At 36.1% G+C, this 23,978-nt stretch overlaps 2 protein-coding genes across 2 annotated transcripts in view; one reads left to right on the top strand and one right to left on the bottom strand.

The window, feature by feature from the left end:
• Positions 1–533: 533 nt before the first annotated feature.
• On the top strand, positions 534–19,617 carry LOC133642310 (peripheral myelin protein 22-like). Its single transcript, XM_062036429.1, has 5 exons — positions 534–654; positions 5,959–6,063; positions 11,175–11,283; positions 16,249–16,389; positions 16,460–19,617. Exons 2-5 carry the CDS (start codon positions 5,986–5,988, stop codon positions 16,618–16,620), a joined length of 489 nt encoding a protein of 162 aa, XP_061892413.1. The 5' UTR covers positions 534–654; positions 5,959–5,985; the 3' UTR covers positions 16,621–19,617.
• Positions 19,618–23,796: 4,179 nt separating this feature from the next.
• The window catches only part of LOC133642467 (germ cell-specific gene 1-like protein), a 21,106-nt gene continuing 20,924 nt past the window's right edge, over positions 23,797–23,978 (bottom strand). Inside the window, exon 5 of the mRNA XM_062036657.1 lies at positions 23,797–23,978. This exon is cut by the window's right edge and continues 309 nt beyond it. Coding sequence (XP_061892641.1) covers positions 23,843–23,978 — 136 coding nt within the window. The 3' untranslated portion in view covers positions 23,797–23,842.

The following is a 23,978-nucleotide window of genomic DNA, read 5'->3' as shown; positions in this document are numbered from 1 at the left end:
GATTACTAATTCAGTGTTAATATTTAAGTGGAAAAGTTGGGCCCTGAGGTCCAAAAGGTTAAGAAAGTGTACATTATATAGAGTATATTACATAATATCATGTAATATTCTCAAATATTACATAAAATAAACGTGTCATCAAATGTTTATATGACTAAAATGCATCATGTTGTAATTTGATCTGCTGTAACGTTGGAACAGTAACACTACGTCGGGCTATTTTTTTTTTCTCCACAGTTTGGGACTCGTGTCCACTCAGTCTGTCGCCATGGCAACCCTCGCGTCCACGCATCACCGTCCACGGGCCGGGAGTTCCCCCCGCCAACCCTCGGTGACTCACCACACACACACCCCCACACCCAAACACACACCCCCACACCCCCCCACTACAAACCACCGCCATCAGCTGAGGGCCAGAGTCAGGAGACACCCGACCAGGAAGGAATGTGTGTGTGTGTGTGTGTGTGTGGGAGGGGCTGGAGTAGCGGGGTGGAGACAGCAAAAGGGGGCGTGGACGGGAGGAAGGAGGCGGGGCCAAAGTAGGCGGACGAGTAGTCTCTCCTGTTTGCACTTTGCCAGGCTGACTCTGAAGTTTGTGTTCCTGAGACCAGGAGGAATTTGGCCTGAAGTGGACCGAGCGGACCCCCTCAAAAAGTGAGTACCGTCCCACACGCCACCAAAGTCTTGCTTTTGTGCCACGTTTCGGGCGGTCTCAGCATGGCCGCCCACCCGCTTCCCCGTTGCAAAGTTACCCTGGGGCAGGGGCAGGAGGTGAAGACGCGTTTGTTCACTTTTGTGGGCCTCCGGCACATGTTTGCAATCTCATGGCGGCTGGGAAAAGTGAAGGAAATCTAGGTAGATGTGTCGGGCGTCGGCACATGGGTGTCCTTTTGCGTGTGTGCGTGAGACTGGGCCCAACCCTCCACCACTCCTTTTTCACCGTGGAGCGAAGCGGCACATTCCAGATGTGCCGGTGGCACGACTCACGCCCTTTAGAGAATAGAGACAAACAGCAATGTCTCCCAGTTGGATTGTTCTTGTTTGAATGTGAAATCAAATGAGTGGGAGTGGGAGAGTGCACTGCGAGGGGGGAGGGTGGTGTTCTCCACAGTTATTTTAAGGAGTGGCGGCCGACGAGTCAGGACTCATCTTCGCTCCTCAGCGCTCTTCTTTTTTTTTTACGCAGAGTTTCCTCAAGCGGGAATTTTGTTTGCGGTCGCTGCGGAGCCGCCCATCGCAAACTTTATTCTCAGCCCCTCCCTGCCCATTTTTTTGTATTCATGTGAAACATTTTTTTAGACCTTTTTAAAATCAAACTTGCAAATGAATAATACGGAATTTAAAAAACAAATATATCTAGTTTTAGCAAAGTTTCCTGCGCACATTGATCTGATTGCATCTTTTGTAAATAAAACATCAATTTAAACTACTTTGAACGCTGAAAAATTATATTTTAATTCCTCAAAAAACAAACAAAAAAAATAAAATATATATACACTTTTTTTTAATATACTTAACTTTTTTTTTAGTCTTTTTTAAATAAAACTTGCAAATTCATGTTAAAAAAAAAATATATATATATACAAATTATTGTTATTTCTTATAGGGTTATTTTCTTAAAAAACAAACAAAAAAACAATTTAATGACACATTTTAATTTATTCATGTGAAACATTTTTTTAGACCATTTAAAATCAAACTTGTGAATTAATAATACAGATTTTAAAAAAAAAAGATATTTAGTTTTAGCAAAGTTTCCTGCAAATTGATCTGATTGCATCTTTTGTAAATAAAACATCAATTTAAACTACCTTGAACGCTGAAAAATTACATTTTAATTCCTCAAAAAACAAACAAAAAAAATAAAAATAAAATATATATACACTTTTTTTTAATATACTTAACTTTTTTTTAGTCTTTTTTAAATAAAACTTGCAAATTCATGGTAAAAAATAAATAAATATATATATACAAATTATTGTTATTTCTTATAGGGTTATTTTCTTAAAAAACAAACAAAAAAACAATTTAATGACAAATTTTAATTTATTCATGTGAAACATTTTTAAGACCTTTTTAAAATCAAACTTGCAAATGAATAATACGGAATTTAAAAAACAAATGTATCTAGTTTTAGCAAAGTTTCCTGCGCACATTGATCTGATTGCATCTTTTGTAAATAAAACATCAATTTAAACTACTTTGAACGCTGAAAAATTATATTTTAATTCCTCAAAAAACAAACAAAAAAAATAAAATATATATACACTTTTTTTTAAATATACTTAACTTTTTTTTTGTCTTTTTTAAATAAAACTTGCAAATTCATGTTAAAAAAAAAATATATATATATATACAAATTATTGTTATTTCTTATAGGGTTATTTTCTTAAAAAACAAACAAAAAAACAATTTAATGACACATTTTAATTTATTCATGTGAAACATTTTTTTAGACCATTTAAAATCAAACTTGTGAATTAATAATAGATTTTAAAAAAAAATGATATTTAGTTTTAGCAAAGTTTCCTGCAAATTGATCTGATTGCATCTTTTGTAAATAAAACATCAATTTAAACTACCTTGAACGCTGAAAAATTAAATTTTAATTCCTCAAAAAACAAACAAAAAAAATAAAAATAAAATATATATACACTTTTTTTTAATATACTTAACTTTTTTTTAGTCTTTTTTAAATAAAACTTGCAAATTCATGGTAAAAAATAAATACATATATATATACAAATTATTGTTATTTCTTATAGGGTTATTTTCTTAAAAAACAAACAAAAAAACAATTTAATGACAAATTTTAATTTATTCATGTGAAACATTTTTTAGACCTTTTTAAAATCAAACTTGCAAATGAATAATACGGAATTTAAAAAACAAATGTATCTAGTTTTAGCAAAGTTTCCTGCGCACATTGATCTGATTGCATCTTTTGTAAATAAAACATCAATTTAAACTACTTTGAACGCTGAAAAATTATATTTTAATTCCTCAAAAAACAAACAAAAAAAATAAAATATATATACACTTTTTTTTAAATATACTTAACTTTTTTTTAGTCTTTTTTAAATAAAACTTGCAAATTCATGTTAAAAAAAAATAAAAATATATATATATACAAATTATTGTTATTTCTTATAGGGTTATTTTCTTAAAAAACAAACAAAAAAACAATTTAATGACATTTTAATTTATTCATGTGAAACATTTTTTTAGACCATTTAAAATCAAACTTGTGAATTAATAATACGGATTTTAAAAAAAAATTATATTTAGTTTTAGCAAAGTTTCCTGCAAATTGATCTGATTGCATCTTTTGTAAATAAAACATCAATTTAAACTACCTTGAACGCTGAACAATTATATTTTAATTCCTCAAAAAACAAAACAAATCAAACAAACAAAATTTTTTTTTTTTTAAATATATATACACTTTTTTTTTAATATAATTAACTTTTTTTAGTCTTTTTAAAATAAAACTTGCAAATTCATGGTAAAAAATAAATAAATATATATATACAAATTATTGTTATTTCTTATAGGGTTATTTTCTTAAAAAACAAACAAAAAAACAATTTAATGACAAATGTTAATTTATTCATGTGAAACATTTTTTAGACCTTTTTAAAATCAAACTTGCAAATGAATAATACAGAATTAAAAAAAATATATATATTTAGTTTTAGCAAAGTTTCCTGCAAATTGATCTGATTGCATCTTCTGTAAATAAAACATCAATTTAAACTACCTTGAACGCTGAAAAATTACATTTTAATTCCTCAAAAAACAAAAAACAAACAAAAAAAATAAAAATAAAATATATATAAACTTTTTTTTAATATACTTAACTTTTTTTAGTCTTTTTTAAATAAAACTTGCAAATTCATGTTAAAAAAAAAAAATATATATACAAATTACTGTTATTTCTTATAGGGTTATTTTCTTAAAAAACAAAAAAAAAACAATTTAATGACAAATTTTTATTTATTCATGTGAAACATCTTTTTAGACCATTTAAAATCAAACTTGTGAATTAATAATACGGATTTAAAAAAAAAAAATGTTTAGTTTTAGCAAAGTTTCCTGCAAATTGATCTGATTGCATCTTTTGTAAATAAAGCATCAATTTAAACTACCTTGAACGCTGAAAAATTACATTTTAATTCCTCAAAAAAACAAAACAAAAACAAAAAAAGTATATATACACTTTTTTTTAATATACTTAACTTTTTTTAGTCTTTTTTAAATAAAACTTGCAAATTCGTGGTAAAAAAATAAAATAAATAAATAAATAAATATATATATATATATATATATACAGTATACATACAAATTATTGTTATTTCTTATAGGGTTATTTTCTTAAAAAACAAACAAAAAAACAATTTAATGACAAATTTACAACATTTTTTAAAAACATTTTTAAGCCTTTTTTTTAATTAAACTTGCAAATGCAAGAGAATTTTTTTAATTATTTTTTTAAGCCACGTGTCCTTCACATTGACCTGATTGCATATTTCATAAATATTACCTTTAACATTGAACATTTAGAATTTAACATCTCAATTTTTTAAAATATATTTTGAGTTCATTTTCTTAAAAAAAACCCAACAACTTTAAATTCATACTTAAGTTGTGTCCCTGGCTAGAATGCGGTGCTGGAAGCAGAATTTAATTTCGAGTCCACGCCCCATTACAAAAAAATGTTCACACTTTTTTAGTTTTTTAAACATTTTTAAGCCTTTTTTAATTAAACTTGCTAATGCAAGATACCATTTTTAATTATTTTTTTTAAGCAAAGTGTCCTGCACATTGACCTGATTGCATATTTCATAAATATTACCTTAAACATTGGACATTTTGACTTTAATCCCTCAATATTTATTTTTTATATTTTAAGTTTATTTTCTTTAAAAAAAAAGAAGAAAAGAGTTCAAATTCATACTTAAATTGAGTCCCTGGTTAAAATGGGGTGCTGGAAGCATAATTCAAATCAGAGGCCAGCCCCCCCCACCCTTGTTACAAAAATCTTTCACACTTTATGTTAAACTATTTTAGGGATTTTTAAGTAAACTTGAAAACACATGACAAAAACCCCCCAACATTTTTTCTTTTAGCACATTTTTAAAAGATTAATTTATACAATCTTCAACTCTGACACATTAGACTTGAATCCCTCAAACTTGTTAATATATTTCTACATATTTAAGTTTATTTCATTTAAAAAATTGTTTTTAAAAGTCATATTTTAGTTTAGTCCCTGCCTAAATGTAAGAGTTTTAATACACACTTTAAAAAAAAAAAAAATTTAACTTAATTTTATGCATCTTTCGTAGTAAAAAACTAACTAACACCGTTTTGCGTGACTCCAAACATAGTCCTAGCCCCTTTCTGCTCCGTCATTGATAACATCATAGTGTCTTCTCCTGGAAGTTTAGTGATGGGAAATGTTCCAGGAACATTTACAACTTATTGAATGAGTTTGTTTCCGTAGAAAACATCAAATGTAATCCAAGTTGTATAAAAATGATTGACAGTGTCAAACATTTTAAACAGGCGGGTGACCTTCAACTGGAATTTTGCTCAGGTCCCCGATTTTGCCAGGGGCGGCCCTGCATGTGTGAAGAGGGAAATAACTCTCAGTAATTACACCTTGCAACTGGGGAGCGACACTCTGTGTGTGTGTGTGTGTGTGTGTGTGTGTGAATATGAATATTTGTGTGTTTATGAATGTTTGTGTGTGTGTGTGCTTCAGTGTGTGTGTCTGTGTTTGTATGTGTGTTCATGAATATGTGTGTGTGCTTTAGTGTGTGTGTGTGTTTATGAATATGTGTGTGTGTGTGTACTCCTGGCCCGTCTTCTGAGACGTGTGTGTGAGTTCCAAAGTGGCGTAGTAGCGCCGAACAAAGCAGCAAAACAAGTTTTCCCGTCCTCTTCCTCACACAGCGACATCATCATCACATCATCATCAACATGCTGATCCTCCTCGCCGGCATCTTCGCCCTGCACATCATCTGCATCGTCCTCCTGCTGGTGGCCACCATCGACAACGTGAGTGCCCACCTGCCCACAAGCCTGTGACATCGCTGTTTACCTGGCCACATACCGCCGTGACACCTGTGGAATGTTTACCGCGACACGTGTGGAATGTTTACCTTGCCACATACCACCGTGACACGTGTGGAATGTTTACCTTGCCACATACCACCGTGACACGTGTGGAATGCCACACTGACCCACACATTCCTCACGCTGCCACACAAACATGTTGACCACACGCCACCTTCACACACTTTGTGGGTGTGCACTTTTACACTCCATTTTAGCTGCGCCATACCTTTGTTGCCCGTGACATCATGTGACATCATGTAACATCATGTGACATCATGTAACATCACGTTACATGTGACATCATGTAACGTGTGTCATCATGCAACATGTGACATCACGTGTCATCATGTAACATGTGACATCACGTGTCATCATGTGACATTATGTGACATCATGCAACATGTGACATCATGTGACATCATGTAACATGTGACATCATGTCATCATGTGATATCATGTAACATGTGACATCATGTGTCATTATGTGACATCATCTAACATGTGACATCATGTGTCATCATGTGACATCATGTAACATGTGACATCATGTGACATCATGTGACATGTGTCATCATGTAACATGTGACATCATGTAACATGTGACATCATGTAACATGTGACATCATGTAACATGTGTCATCATGTGACATATGACATCATGTAACATGTGACATCATGTAACATGTGACATCATGTGTCATTATGTGACATCATGTGACATCATGTAACATGTGACATGTAACATGTGACATCATGTAACATGTGACATCATGTAACATGTGACATCATGTAACATGTGACATCATGTGACATCATGTAACATGTGACATCATGTGTCATCATGTAACATGTGACATCACGTGTCATGTGACATTATGTGTCATCATGTAACATGTGAGATCATGTGACATCATGTGTCATCATGTGACATCATGTCGCACTGGCAGACTGAAAACCGGCTCCAACAAACCGCCTCTAGGTAACTTTCCATGCCAGCAAATTAAGTATGTCTGATAGAAAACGCCCAATCGTAAAGTTAGGCTGAACTTTTCCAAAATGCGCTAGCTCAATGCTAATTTACATTGGATTTTCCATACCCACGCTACTCATTAGCATTAGCCATTTCACATGGCGACGTCAACACCTCCACATGTTGTCATGAAAACTACAACTAGGACGCACGTTACAATCAAACAGCTGGTGTGTAATAAGTACAATACTTACAGTACTAACACTGTGTAGGGCGCAACATGAGCAAATACTACTTCCTAGTTCGGCAACACGCCGTAGCTTACGGTCTGTCAGAATTGCAACTACAGACTAAAAAAACCCCTCAAACTAAACGCCCAATCGTAAAGTTTGGCTCGGCTTTTCCAAAATGCATTAGCTCAATGCTAATTTACATTGGATTTGCTATACACACGCTACTGGTTAGCATTAGCCATCTTTCACATGGCGACGTCAACACCTCCACATGTTGTCATGAAAACTACAACTAGGACGCACGTTACAATCAAACAGCTGGTGTGTAATAAGTAATAAGTACAATACTTACAGTACAAACACTGTGTAGGGCGCAACATGAGCAGAGACTACTTCCTAGCTCGGCAAGAATTGCAACTACAGACTAAAAAAACGTCTCAAACTAGACGCCCAATCGTAGAGTTCGGCTCGGCTTTTCCAAAATGCGGTAGCTCAATGCTAATTTACATTGGCTTTGCCATATACACGCTACTGATTAGCATTAGCCATTTCACATGGCGACGTCAACACCTCCACATGTTGTCATGAAAACTACAACTAAGACGCACGTTACAATCAAACAGCTGGTGTGTAATAAGTATTAAGTACGATACTTACAGTACAAACACAGTGTAGGGCGCAACATGAGCAAAGACTACTTCCTAGTTCGGCAACACGCCGTAGCTTACGATCTGTCAGAATTGCAACTACAGACTAAAGAAACGTCTCAAACTAAACGCCCAATCGTAAAGTTTGGCTCGGCTTTTCCAAAATGCATTAGCTCAATGCTAATTTACATTGGATTTGCTATACACACGCTACTGATTAGCATTAGCCATCTTTCACATGGCGACGTCAACACCTCCACATGTTGTCATGAAAACTACAACTAAGACGCACGTTACAATCAAACAGCTGGTGTGTAATAAGTAATAAGTACAATACTTACAGTACAAACACTGTGTAGGGCGCAACATGAGCAAAGACTACTTCCTAGCTCGGCAAGAATTGCAACTACAGACTAAAAAAACGTCTCAAACTAGACGCCCAATCGTAGAGTTCGGCTCGGCTTTTCCAAAATGCGGTAGCTCAATGGTAATTTACATTGGATTTGCCATATACACGCTACTGATTAGCATTAGCCATTTCACATGGCGACGTCAACACCTCCACATGTTGTCATGAAAACTACAACTAAGACGCACGTTACAATCAAACAGCTGGTGTGTAATAAGTATTAAGTACGATACTTACAGTACAAACACAGTGTAGGGCGCAACATGAGCAAATACTACTTCCTAGTTCGGCAACACGCCGTAGCTTACGGTCTGTCAGAATTGCAACTACAGACTAAAAAAATGTCTCAAACTAGATGCCCAATCGTAGAGTTCGGCTCGGCTTTTCCAAAATGCGCTAGCTCAATGCTAATTTACATTGGATTTGCCATACCCACGCTACTGATTAGCATTAGCCATTTCACATGGCGACGTCAACACCTCCACATGTTGTCATGAAAACTACAACTACAATCAAACAGCTGGTGTGTAATAAGTATTAAGTACAATACTTACAGTACAAAGACTGTGTAAGGCGCAACGTGAGCAAAGACTACTTCCTAGCTCGGCAAGAATTGCAACTACAGACTAAAAAAACGTCTCAAACTAGACGCCCAATCGTAGAGTTCGGCTCGGCTTTTCCAAAATGCGCTAGCTCAATGCTAATTTACATTGGATTTGCCATATACACGCTACTGATTAGCATTAGCCATTTCACATGGCGACGTCAACACCTCCACATGTTGTCATGAAAACTACAACTAAGACGCACGTTACAATCAAACAGCTGGTGTGTAATAAGTATTAAGTACGATACTTACAGTACAAACACAGTGTAGGGCGCAACATGAGCAAATACTACTTCCTAGTTCGGCAACACGCCGTAGCTTACGGTCTGTCAGAATTGCAAAATGCATTATGATCAGTTATTGAAAAATAGATTAACATTATCAAAATAACCATGAATTTATTTGACAAAAATGCAATAAATCGATTATATAATAATGAATCATCAAAATATTAGATTATTGTAAAATAGATAAAATTAAATTATTAAAAAAAATTACAACATGTCATGAAAACAAAGTATATTATATGTATTAACATGACTGGAATATAATTTAATTTATTTGAATTAAATTAATTAATATTAAATGACTTAAGTTGTTTGGTATTTATATATTTCTATAGTTGTATAAAAAATTACAGCATGTCATAGACACAAACTATATTATATGTATTAACATAACTGAAATATAGTTTTTTAAAATATATATATTTAAACTAAATCAATGAATTAAAACCTTGCAAAAATGTGTTAATAACACATATATATTAATTGACTTTATTTTTTGGTATTTATATATTTTCATGGTTTAAAAAATTACAACATGTCCTAAACACAAAATATATTACATATAATAACATAACTGATATACAATTATTAAAAAAAACAAAAAAAAAAACATTTAAATTAATGAATTAAAACCATGCAAAAAAATTGTTTTTAACACATATATATTTATTTTAAGGTTTTGTATTTATATATTTCTGTGATTGTATAAAAAACATGTCATAAACACAAACTATATTATATATAATAATATAATTTAATTTATATGAATTAAATTAATTAATTAAAACCATGCACATATATATTAAATGACTTAAGTTTTTTGGTATTTATATATTTCTATAGTTGTATAAAAACTTAAAGCATGTCATAGACACAAACTATATTATATGTATTAACATAACTGAAATATAGTTTTTTAAAATATATATATTTAAATTAAATCAATGAATTAAAACCTTGCAAAAATGTGTTAATAACACATATAAATTAATTGACTTTATTTTTTGGTATTTATATATTTTCATGGTTTAAAAAATTACAACATGTCCTAAACACAAAATATATTACATATAATAACATAACTGATATACAATTATTAAAAAAAAAACAAAAAAACATTTAAATTAAATTAATGAATTAAAACCATGCAAAAAAATGTTTTTAACACATATATATTTATTTTATGGTTTGGTATTTATATATTTCTGTGATTGTATAAAAAACATGTCATAAACACAAACTATATTATATATAATAATATAATTTAATTTATTTGAATTAAATTAATTAATTAAAACCATGCACATATATATTAAATGACTTAAGTTTTTTGGTATTTATATATTTCTATAGTTGTATAAAAAATTACAGCATGTCATAGACACAAACTATATTATATGTATTAACATAACTGAAATATAGTTTTTTTTTAAATATATATATTTAAATTAAATCAATTAATTAAAACCTTGCAAAAATTTGTTAATAACACATATATATTAATTGACTTTATTTTTTGGTATTTATATATTTTCATGGTTTAAAAAATTACAACATGTCCTAAACACAAAATATATTACATATAATAACATAACTGATATACAATTATTAAAAAAAACATTTAAATTAAATTAATGAATTAAAACCATGCAAAACATTGTTTTTAACACATATATATTTATTTTGTCTGTGATTGTATAAAAAACATGTCATAAACACAAACTATATTATATATAATAACATTTTTAAATGTATTTAAATGAATTAATTGAAACCATGCAAAAATGTGTTTATTACACATATATATTAAATTATTAGATTTAATTATTTCTAGGGTTGTTTGAAAAAAATCTGTGTGTCCTGACTAAATAACCAAAATATGGGTTATTTCCATGCAGGGTTGGTGGGTGTCCGACACCTTGTCCACTGATGTGTGGGCCCGCTGGGTGTACACCAATGGAGTGTGGAACTACACCGACCTCCCAACAGGCTCGCACTACCCAGAGGGTAAGACGCAGACCCACACCCACACACACATTCTTGTATGTGTTACCTTCTTGAGACCTCCGAAAAATGCCCACCTTTTTAGGACCACCCTTTCTAGATATATAAAGATGGGTATTTACAACATTAATAATATATTCATACTATGCAAATATAAAAAACCTTGTTGTGAAAAATGAGTTGGAATTTCACAAGAAAAAACATAGAATTTTGGCAGTATTATAATAAAAGTCGTCATTTTACTCAACGCAAGTCAAACTTTGACAAGAAAAACTGAACATTTGTGCAATATTATGACAAAAGTTGGAATTTTACTCAATAACAGTAACACTTTTACAGGAAAAGCTTAACATTTTGGCAATTTTATGAAAAGAGTCAACATTTTACTCGACAAAAGTCACAATTTTATAAGAAAACTTAAACATTTTGGCTATTATAATAATAATAATAATTGGAATTTGACTCTGCAAAATAATGACAAAAGTCATAATTTTACTCAAAATATGTCACTATTTTACAAGAACAAAAAAAAATTACAATATTGTGATAAAAGTCAGAAGTTTATATGACAAATGTCACCATTTTGCATTAAAAAGTAATAATTTTACATTAAAAAAAGTAATAATTTTACGAGAAAATACTGCAATATTACAGAAACAGAAAGAATATGAGAAATTGTTCCCAATTTTACGAGAAAAAAGTCGACACATTGTGAGAAAAAGACTGCTTTTAGCTATTTTTTGTTTGTAATTGATTTTTAATCTTCATCATTTAAGTTAAAGTTAAAGTACCAATGATTGTCACACACACACTAGGTGTGGTGAAATTTGTCCTCTGCATTTGAACCATCCCCTTGTTCACCCCCTGGGAGGTGAGGGGAGCAGTGAGCAGCAGCGGTGGCCGCGCCCGGGAATCATTTTTGGTGATTTAACCCCCAATTCCAACCCTTGATGCTGAGTACCAAACAGGGAGGTAATGGCTCCCATTTTTATAGTCTTTGGTATGACTCGGCCGGGGTTTGAACTCACAACCTACCCATCTCAGGGCGGACACTCTAACCACTAGGCCACTGAGTAGGCCTAGTGGTTACTTTACTTCACATTATTACAGTATGTCTCTATATACATATATTTTTATTTTTAAAAAAAATAAATTTTGGCCTAAGGGGGCGCATTTCAATTTCTTACACACACTTGTTATTTCATATGTTGACCAGAGAGGGAGCACTTTTAAAACCGACAAACACTCAGTTTTAAAAAATCCCTCCTTTTTGGGACCCCCCTAATTTGATAGATGTCACCCGCAGGGGTGCTAATGAGACATTCTCTATTAGATGCAATGTTATTGGGACCATGATTTATGTCTTCACTTGTTCACACCTCCTCATATGGAAGATACTTTTCCTTGTTGATGTCTCAAGAAGGGTAGAAATACAAGAACACACACACACACATTCTTTTATTTGTTACCTTCTTGAGACCTCAGAAAAATGCCCACCACTTTAGGACCACCCTTTCTAGATATATAAAGATGTGTATTTACAACATTAATAATATATACATACTATGCAAATATAAAAAAGCTTGTTGTGAAAAATGAGTTGGAATTTCACAAGAAAAAGGTCACAATTTCACAAGAAAAATTTAGAATTTTGGCAGTATTATAATGAAAGTCGTCATTTTACTCAACGCAAGTCCAAATTTGACAAGAAAAACTGAACATTTGTGCAATATTATGATAAAAGTAGGAATTTTACTCAACAGTCGCAGTTTTACAGGAAAAGCTTAACATTTTGGCAATTTTATGAAAAGAGTCAACATTTTACTTGACAAAAGTCACAATTATAATAATAATCTGAATTTTACTCAGCAAAACTATGACATAAGTCATAATTTTACTCAAAATATGTCACTATTTTACAAAAACAAAAAATTACAATATTGTGATTAAAGTCAGAATTTTATATGACACATGTCACTATTTTGCATTAAAAAGTAATAATTTTACATAAAAAAGTAATAATATAATGATAAAATATTGCAATATTACTTAATCAGAAAGAATATGAGAAATTGTTCCAAATGTTATGAGAAAAAAGTCGACACATTGTGAGAAAAAGACTGCTTTTAGTAAATTTTTGTATTTTTTGTTTGTAATTGGTTTTTAATCTTCATCATTTACTTCACATTATTACAGTATGTCTCTATATACATATATTTTTATTTAAAAAAAAAAAATTTTGGCCAAAGGGGGCGCATTTCAATTTCTTACACACACGTTATTTCATATGTTGACCAGAGAGGGAGCACTTTTAAAACCGACACACACTCAGTTTTAAATAATCCCTTCTTTTTGGGACCACCTTCATTTTGATAGATTTCACCACCAGGGGTGCTAATGAGACATTCTCTATTAGATGTAATGGTTTTCTGTATTGGCACTAGGGATGATGTTTGATAAGAAATTATCGAGTTCGAGCCCATAATCGAATCCACTTATTGAACTGATTCCTTATTGATTCTCTTATCGAATCCAGATAGGTTGTTGTATATGGAAAAAAACACAATATTTGGTTTAACAAAAGCTCACTTTTATTTTATAAGAAAAAAATAAGATAAAATAAATAAATAAATATTGACTGTTACTCCCCTAAAAAATAAATAAATAAATATAATGACTGTTGTTACCCAAAGTATATTAAGTGGGATTTTTCAGAAAAAAAAAATATAGAGTAACACAAAAACAACCTGTCTCTGTGATCACTATAGGTGTATAAATAATAATATAGTGTTAAATAAAATCAGTCCCTTGGGCACAAAACTGAAAATAATACAGCTCTCCAAAAAGTGCACTTCTGCTGCTATTGGAACATACTAACTACACACACTATGACACTAAGAACACCACAGTCATCAATCAACAATTCTTCCCCCCTTACATAAGAGCGAAGCCTGGCAATAATTGCATATTGCCTGTTCTGCCCTCACTATACGTGTTGAGGTTATACAGCTTGGCAGACAGCTAACAAACAATTCAAAGCAGATTAATCCATTTAGGCTCTATTGTTGTTGATCTTGCTTTGTCTTTTCCTATCTTTACTTTTGTCTTGCACTGGACTGTTATGTTTTATTTTTTAAACTGAAATACACACAATGACAAATGTATAAGCTATGTGAGTCAATTAACATACTGAAATGTAATACACAATATGTCAATATTAGCTTCACACAAATATACAGTACTATCATCAAACAAATACTTCTGAGTGTTGAAACTATTTCGATGGTGGCAGCCATTTAAAGTCCTCAAAACATCCATTGAAACAGTGCACAAAAATCGTTTTTCAATAGACATCTTAGTACCAAACTTAACCACTTTCCACCTTAATATTGAGTTACATAAACAAGTTAAACAGTTTACTTACAGACTTATCTTTTCCGAGGCTTGTAAGAGCTAACACAACTTGTCTACTTCTCAATTGTCTCAACCCGGAAGTGCCCAAACTAATGACGCGTAGTATTTTCATATCGCCACAGGGTGTCAGTAAGAGTCTACAATCAAATGGGCATAAGAGCGCGGCCCACGCTGCTGCTCACTGCTCCCCTCACCTCCTAGGGCAGGCCCGGGCAACTATTTTGACTCGGGGGCCACATTTAGAGAAAAAAATGTGTCTGGGGGCCGGTATATCTATTTTAAGAACACTAATACAAAACCTCACAATAATGTCTGATTGAATGCTAAAAGCGTTATGACAGACCGCCTTAAAAAACGTAATGGAATTTAAAAATTTTATATGAACGATAAAACACTGAATATTGACAAAATATGAATGTCACACCCCCTTTCGATCGACATATTTTACAATCAAGTGAAACGCAACAAAAATGCAACAAACAGTGAAATATGAACGCGAAGGGTACAAAATAAACCCGCCTACAATCTGATATATGTGATATATCACTAAGCTTTAGAACTTTGTTGTGAAAATCTCCTTCCACGTCTGTGGAAACGCTTCCCGCCCACACTGCTTGGTGCCTCGTCTGAGCTGCTGTGACGTAGATGACCATAGTAACTAATTAGATTACCATAGTAACAAATTAGATTACCATAGTAACTGGTATATCATCCATAAGCGCAGATTCCAACCATTGAAATACTTTGTATAGTTCAAGACTTACGGTCATTAGAAAACATCACTGCACATCATAACGGCAGCTACACTTTCCATCTTAATGATATAAAACAATTATTTGGGAATGCACGGCGGGCCAGATTGAAAAGCTTCACGGGCCGCATGTGGCCCCCGGGCCTTCATTTGCCCAGGTCTGTCCTAGGGAGTGAACAAGGGGATGGGTCAAATGCAGAGGACAAATTTCACCATACCTAGTGTGTGTGTGACAATCATTGCTACTTTAACTTTATAACATTGCCGTCCCACAGGGCATTTCCTGTAGGTGGGAAGGGATTCGTTCCCAGGGATTCGAAAAAAAGAACCAACTCTTTTTATTTACTATAGTGGCCTCGATAACGGGAACCGGTTCTCAAAAAGGGGATTCGAGTCCATGGAATCGGTTCTTTTCTTATCGAACAACCGGGAGAACCGATTTTGAACATCATCCCTAATGGGGACCATGATTTATGTCATCACTTGTTCCTCGGTTCTCATATGGACGGCACTTTTCCTTGTTGATGTCTCAAGAAGGGTAGAAATACAAGAACACACACACAGTTGCACAGAGCAGGCTACGGGGGGACCTGCATGTATGCACACACCTTTCCTCCCACCGCAACAATGCAGTTTTCTCCCAAACGTGCCTGCAAGTCCCTTCCTGCGGAATGATCTCACCTCCAACTTTGTTTTCCATCCGAGCCCGAGTCAAACATTGGCCAAGGCCGTGTAGCAACGACCAGTGTTTCCCGTATTGCCATTCTTCAACCCGGCATTGTGCTCTCTGGCTCCCCCTGCAGACTACCTCCAGGCGGTGCAAGCCACCTCCGTGCTGGCCTGCATCTTCTCCATCCTGGGCATCTTCGTGTTTGCCGCGCAGCTTTTCACCTTGAAAAAGGGAGAGCGCTTCACCATCTCCGGCGTTTTCCAAGCCCTGGCCTGTGAGTCGGACGCCGTCCCTCAGAGCCGACCGTCTTCTTCCGCCACTTTCTAACGTGCGTGTGTTCCCAGGCCTCTGCATCATGATCGCCGCCTCCATCTACACCGACCAATTCCACCTGGACGAGAGCGTGGGTTCCTACGGCCACTGCTACATCCTGGCGTGGATCTCCTTCGCCCTCACCTTCATCTCCACCATCATTTACTTTGTGCTACGCAAGAAGACGGCGTGATCGCCACGCCGGAGCTAAACTCCGTTTGACTGGATCTCTTCTTTTAGGCACACAAAAAATGATTTTGGTAACTGAGCGATTGCAGACTGTAACATTCTTAAAAGACAGCGCCGATCAATTGATGGAATATTCTTTCTTTTTTTTTCTTTTCTTTTCGGAACATAAGGCGCACCAGCAGGCACAAGGCATTGATACGGCGTTGATTATGCGTACGTGTCCTCTAAAACGGACTATGAAACAACGGGGAAAAATAGTTGTGTTTGTACATTGAGACAACGTTGATGTCTGATGTTGGATCCACGTTGTTGGTTGTTGGAAAATGATCACAATTCAATGGTCAAAATGCATCAAACGTCAAATCAACATTGTCAAAAAGCATGTTGTTTCAACGTTGTATTTGTGTTGTAGGATACCGGTTAGAAAATTACCAAATTTCAATGGTCAAATCAACGTCAAACCTGACATTGATTAAATGTCGTCAAAAAAGATGTTTTTTCAACGTTGTATTTGTACCGTGGAATATTAATTGGGAAATTATGTCAAAAACGTCGTCAAAAAGCATGTTGTTTCAACGTTGTATTTGAGTTGTAGAAATATTGGTAAATTTCAATGTCGAATCAACGTCAGAACCCCACGTTGATTAAACATCGTCAAAAAGCATGTTGTTTCAATGTTAGGTTTGTGTCGTAGAATATTGGTCGGGGAAATGACCAAAATTCAACATCAGGATCAAACGTCGTCAAAAAGCATGTTGTTTCAATGTTAGGTTTGTGTCGTTGATTATTGGTCGGGAAATGACCAAAATTCATCGTCAGGATCTGACATTGAATAAACGTCGTCAAAAAGCATGTTGTTTCAATGTTAGGTTTGTGTCATAGAATATTGGTCGGTAAATGACCAAAATTCAATGGTCAAATCAACGTCACAACCTGATATTGATCAAACGTCGTCAAAAAGCATGTTGTTTCAACGTTGTGTTTGTGTCATTGATTATTGGTCAGGGAATGACCAAAATTCAACGTCAGGATCCGACATTGAATAAACGTTGTCAAAAAGCATGTTGTTTCAATGTTAGGTTTGTGTCGTAAAATATTGGTCGGGAAATGACCAAGTTTCAATGGTCAAGTCAACGTCACAACCTGACATTGATTAAACGTCGTCAAAAAGCATGTTGTTTCAACGTTGTGTTTGTGTCGTTGATTGTTGGTCGGGAAATGACCAAAATTCAACGTAAGGATCCGACATTGAATAAACGTCCTCAAAAAGTATGTTGTTTCAATGTTAGGTTTGTGTCGTAGAATATTGGTCGGGAAATTACCAAATTTCAATGGTCAAGTCAACGTCACAACCTGACATTGATTAAACGTCGTCAAAAAGCATGTTGTTTCAACGTTGTGTTTGTGTCATTGATTATTGGTCGGGGAATGACCAAAATTCCACGTAAGGATCAGACATTGAATAAACGTCGTCAAAAAGCATGTTGTTTCAACGTTGTGTTTGTGTCATTGATTATTGGTCGGGGAATGACCAAAATTCCACGTAAGGATCCGACATTGAATAAACGTCGTCAAAAAGTCTGTTGTTTCAATGTTAGGTTTGTGTCGTTGATTATTGGTCGGGGAAATGACCAAAATTCAACGTCAGAATCCGACATTGAATAAACGTCGTCAAAAAGCATGTTTTTTCAACGTTGTGTTTGTGTCATTGATTATTGGTCGGGAAATGACCAAAATTCAACGTCAGAATCCGACATTGAATAAACGTCGTCAAAAAGCATGTTTTTTCAACGTTGTGTTTGTATCGTTGATTATTGGTCGGGGAATGACCAAAATTCAACGTCAGGATCCGACATTGAATAAACGTCGTCAAAAAGCATGTTGTTTCAATGTTAGGTTTGTGCCGTAGAATATTGGTCGGGAAATGACTAAATTTCAATGGTCAAATCAACGTCACAACCTGACATTGATTAAACGTCGCCAAAAAGCATGTTGTTTCAATGTTGTATTTGTACCGGGGAATATTGGTCGGGGAATGACCAAAATTCAACGTCAGGATCCGACATTGAATAAACGTCGTCAAAAAGCATGTTGTTTCAATGTTAGGTTCGTATTGTGGAACATTGGTCGGGAAATGACCAAAATTCAATGTTAAATCAACGTCACAACCTGACATTGATTAAACGTCGTCAAAAAGCATGTTGTTTCAACGTTGTGTTTGTGTTGTAGAATATTGGTTAGAAAATGACCAAAATTCAATGGTCAAATCAAGGTCACAACCCGACATTGAATAAACGTCATCACAAAGAATGTTGTTTCAACGTTATGTTTGAGTTGCTAACGTCAGGGCCTAATTCAACAAGTTGTCAACGTTGTTTCAATGTCTTGTGCCTGCTGGGTCATAAGGCGCGCTGTCGATTTCTGAGAAAATGAAAGGATTTTAGTGCGCCTTGTAGTCCGAAAAATAGGGTTAAAAATGCCTTAAAAAAAGCTTAAACACGCATTACGATGCTATGAGAATGATTATTAATAACAATATTAGTCGTACCAGCACGGGCTGAACAAGTCACATCTGTGTACGTACGTTTAAATATGGATGTATCTGGATAAAAAGGGGGTGAGTCTATTATTTTTCAATTGTTTTTGTCGTCATTTTGTTGTAGGTTTATCCACTTAAATGCTTCTTTCTTCCCCCCCCCCCGGTCTTACTTTGGATGGTGCAGGACAACTGGTGGTGCAGTCCCCACCTTGTGTAGCAGTACTAACACGCCACATACTAAACTTCAGAATCTGGTTCCAAATATTTGAGATGCAGCCGTGCGAGTATATAAGGAGAGTTGACATATTTTAATGTAACTATAACAATCCAGTATGTGACAAAAAGCTGCCTTCACATATTGTATGTAAATATGTTCCCAGTTATGCTTTGTATATCTAATGCTGTTTTGTCCTCGTGGACGACATGGACCATGATTTGTACCACAATAAATCTAGACTTTCAACCACGTTTTGCACTTTCATGCTTTTTATTTGATAAAAGTCATCTGCCACCACACTTTGATAAACATGCTCACTTAATCATTTTTGTATACATTTTTCACAAAAAAAAAAAAATGAAGTAAATTTCATGCAATAAGATGTTTCGCCTCATGCTCAAAGACTAGATAGGACAGCTCTAGTCAACACAACTCAATTAAGGACTAGCAATGGCAACTCTAGCCAACTCAGCTCAACAAAAGGATAAATAGGACTGATCTAGCCATTCAATCGAAGACTAGCTAGGACAGCTCGATGAAAGATGAGCGAAGACCAATCTAGTCAACCCATTTTAATGAAAAACTAAATAGGACAGCTCTATTCAGCACAACTCAAAAACTATTTAGGGCAACTCTAGTCAACTCAGGTCAACGAAAGAATAGATGGGACTGATCTAGCCACTCAATCCCCACTCAATCGAAGACTAGCTAGGACGGCTCGATGAAAGATGAGCGAAGACCAATCTGGTCAACCCATCTTAATGAAAAACTAGATAGGACAGCTCTATTCAGCACAACCCAAAAACTATTTAGGGCAACTCCAGTCAACTCAGGTCAACGAAAGGATAAATAGGACTGAGCTAGCCACTCAATCCCCACTCAATCGAAGACTAGCTAGGACAGCTCGATGAAAGATGAGCGAAGACCAATCTAGTCAACCCACTTTAATGAAAAACTAGATAGGACAGCTCTATTCAGCACAACTCAAAAACTATTTAGGTCAACTCCAGTCAACGAAAGGATAAATAGGACTGATCTAGCCATTCAATCGAAGACCAGCTAGGACGGCTCGATGAAAGATGAACGAAGACCAATCTAGTCAACCCATCTTAATGAAAAACTAGATAGGACAGCTCTATTCAGCACAACCCAAAAACTATTTAGGGCAACTCCAGTCAACTCAGGTCAACGAAAGGATAAATAGGACTGATCTAGCCACTCAATCCCCATTCAATCGAAGACTAGCTAGGACAACTCGATGAAAGATGAGCGAAGACCAATCTAGTCAACCCATTTTAATGAAAAACTAAATAGGACAGCTCTATTCAGCACAACTCAAAAACTATTTAGGGCAACTCTAGTCAACTCAGGTCAACGAAAGAATAGATGGGACTGATCTAGCCACTCAATCGAAGACTAGCTAGGACGGCTCGATGAAAGATGAGCGAAGACCAATCTAGTCAACCCATCTTAATGAAAAACTAGATAGGACAGCTCTATTCAGCACAACTCAAAAACTATTTAGGGCAACTGTGGTCAACTCAGGTCAACAAAAGGATAAATAGGACTGATCTAGCCACTCAATCGAAGACTAGCTAGGACAGCTCAATGAAAGATGAGCGAAGACCAATCTAGTCAACCCATCTTAATGAAAAACTAGATAGGACAGCTCTATTCAGCACAACTCAAAAACTATTTAGGGCAACTCCAGTCAACGAAAGGATAAATAGGACTGATCTAGCCACTCAATCCCCACTCAATCAAAGACTAGCTAGGACGGCTCGATGAAAGATGAGCGAAGACCAATCTAGTCAACCCATCTTAATGAAAAACTAGACAGGACAGCTCTATTCAGCATAACCCAAAAACTATTTAGGGCAATTCCAGTCAACTCAGGTCAACGAAAGGATAAATAGGACTGATCTAGCCACTCAATCCCCATTCAATCGAAGACTAGCTAGGGCAGCTCGATGAAAGATGAGCGAAGACCAATCTAGTCAACCCATTTTAATGAAAAACTAGATAGGACAGCTCTATTCAGCACAACTCAAAAACTATTTAGGGCAACTCTAGCCACCTCAGCTCAACGAAAGGATAAATAGGACAGATATAGCCACTCCCACTCAATCGAAGACTAGCTAGAACAGCTTTAGTGGGCACAGCTCGATGAAGGATCTGCTAAGACCAATCTAGTCAACTCATCTCAATGAAAGACTAGATAGGACCGCTATAATCAGCACGAATCAATTAAGGACTAGCAAGGGCAACTCTAGCCACCTCAGCTCAACGAAAGGATAAATAGGACAGATGTAGCCACTCCCACTCAATCAAAGACTAGCTAGGACAGCGTTAGTCTGGTTACTGGCTCACTTGCACTGGCTTCCTGTGCACTTAAGATGCGACTTTAAGGTTTTACTACTTACGTATAAAATATTACACGGTTTAGCTCCAGCCTATCTCGCCGATTGTATTGTACCATATGTCCCGACAAGAAATCTGCGTTCAAAGAACTCCGGCTTATTAGTGATTCCCAGAGCCAAAAAAAAGTCTGCGGGCTATAGAGCGTTTTCTATTCGGGCTCCAGTACTCTGGAATGCCCTCCCGGTAACAGTTAGAGATGCTACCTCAGTAGAAGCATTTAAGTCTCATCTTAAAACTCATTTGTATAATCTAGCCTTTAAATAGACCCCCCCTTTTTTAGACCAGTTGATCTGCCGTTTCTTTTCTTCTCTCCTCTTCTCCCCTGTCCCTTGCGAGGGGGAGTTGCATAGGTCCGGTGGCCATGGATGAAGTGCTGGCTGTCCAGAGCCGGGACCCCGGGTGGACCACTAGCCTGTGCATCGGTTGGGGACATCTCTGCGCTGCTGACCCGTCTCCGCTCGGGATGGTTTCCTGTTGGCCCCGCTGTGGACTGGACTCCCGCTGATGTGTTGGATCCACTGTGGACTGGACTTTCACAATGTTATGTCAGACCCACTCGACATCCGTTGCTTTCGGTCTCCCCTAGAGGGGGGGGGTTACCCACATATGCGGTCCTCTCCAAGGTTTCTCATAGTCATTCACCGACGTCCCACTGGGGTGAGTTTTTCCTTGCCCGTATGTGGGCTCTGTACCGAGGATGTCGTTGTGGCTTGTGCAGCCCTTTGAGACACTTGTGATTTAGGGCTATATAAATAAACATTGATTGATTGATTGATTGATAGTCGGCACAGCTCGATTAAAGATGAGCGAAGACCAATCTATTTAACTCATCTCAATGAAACACTGGATAGGACAGCTCTATTCAGCACAACGCAAAGACTATTAAGGGCAACTCTAGTCAACTCAGCTCAACGAAAGGATATAAAGGACAGATGTAGCCCTCCCACTCAATCGAAGACTAGCTAGGACAGCTCGATGAAAAATGAGCTAAGACCAATCTAGTCAACTCATCTCAATGAAAGACTAGATAGGACAGCTCTATCAGAGTAAAAGTGCAGACAAAGGAAAGAGATCATTTCCACCAAAACCACCACTGCCCACATTGTACCAGAGTTCTGTGGCTCCAGGATTGGCCTCTTTGCCCACCTGAAGACCCATAAAGACAAAGGAGGACCGACATACCTGAGCACGAGTGTCCGCCGATGAGTGTAAGTTTGGCATTGTTATTCTTGCTATTTTGAGAAAAAAATATTTAGTCTAAGCCTGGGCCCCTGGAGAGGGGGTCCGGACTGAGGCCAAGGAACAAAAATAGCCATAGCAAGGGAAACATCAAAGAACACAAAGGATGTTAAAGACATTAAAAGAGCAGAGCTGATGCAACCAGCCACTTCTACACACAGCCACAAAAGTTAAACAACAACAAAAACATATACACTGTGGTGGCCTCTGCGGTGTTCCACGCCATCGTCTGCTGGGTTCGGGGGAGCATGGACAGAGACAGGAGCAAAGCAACCAAGAGTCGACTCCACCCTCGGCCGCCCACCAACTCTCGGCCAGTGTCCAGTCCGCACGGATGAGCGAGGATACGTCCAAGGAGACCGAGGTGTCCGATATTCAGCCAAGACCCTGTGAAGCTTGTCCGTCCCAGCGCCAGCTCCGCAGCCCTGTCTCTTTCATCCGCATCTCCTTCAGTCTCTCCAAACGGACTCTGGTGTGGCAGAGACCCAGCAGCTGGTCTCCGTGGCCAAAAGACCCCCGGGAGGCAGATCCAAATGTTCACAAAAAAGCACCGCAGAAGTCACGAAAGTGCCACCCCTTGTCACGCAGTCCCAAAGGGTCCCCAACCAAAAGGCAAAAAAACCACATGAAAACAATAGGGAAACATCGAGACCAATCAGTTTTAATGGGATTAGGAAAAAAACAGATAATTAATTTCCTTTGAATACCAACAAATAACCAAGGTTGGACAGCGTTCCAACCCCGAAGTTGTACAACAACGTTCACACTTGACAAAACAAACCGTACCAAGAAGAGCTGGAATTAAAAAGGTTAAAGAGGGCTGCAGTCCTGCTCTGGTGTATAAAGGGGGGCCGCCAGGAGTCCGTGGACAACAACAGGCGAGCTGGTCGAGTGGGACGAAGATCGGAGAGACAACCGATGTAAAGGAGAGGCGGATACAGGGTGG

The sequence above is a fragment of the Entelurus aequoreus genome, linkage group LG25, assembly GCF_033978785.1.
Source record: "Entelurus aequoreus isolate RoL-2023_Sb linkage group LG25, RoL_Eaeq_v1.1, whole genome shotgun sequence".
In the NCBI taxonomy this organism is placed as follows: Eukaryota; Metazoa; Chordata; class Actinopteri; order Syngnathiformes; family Syngnathidae; genus Entelurus; species Entelurus aequoreus.
This window is presented reverse-complemented; position numbering and strand designations above follow the sequence as displayed.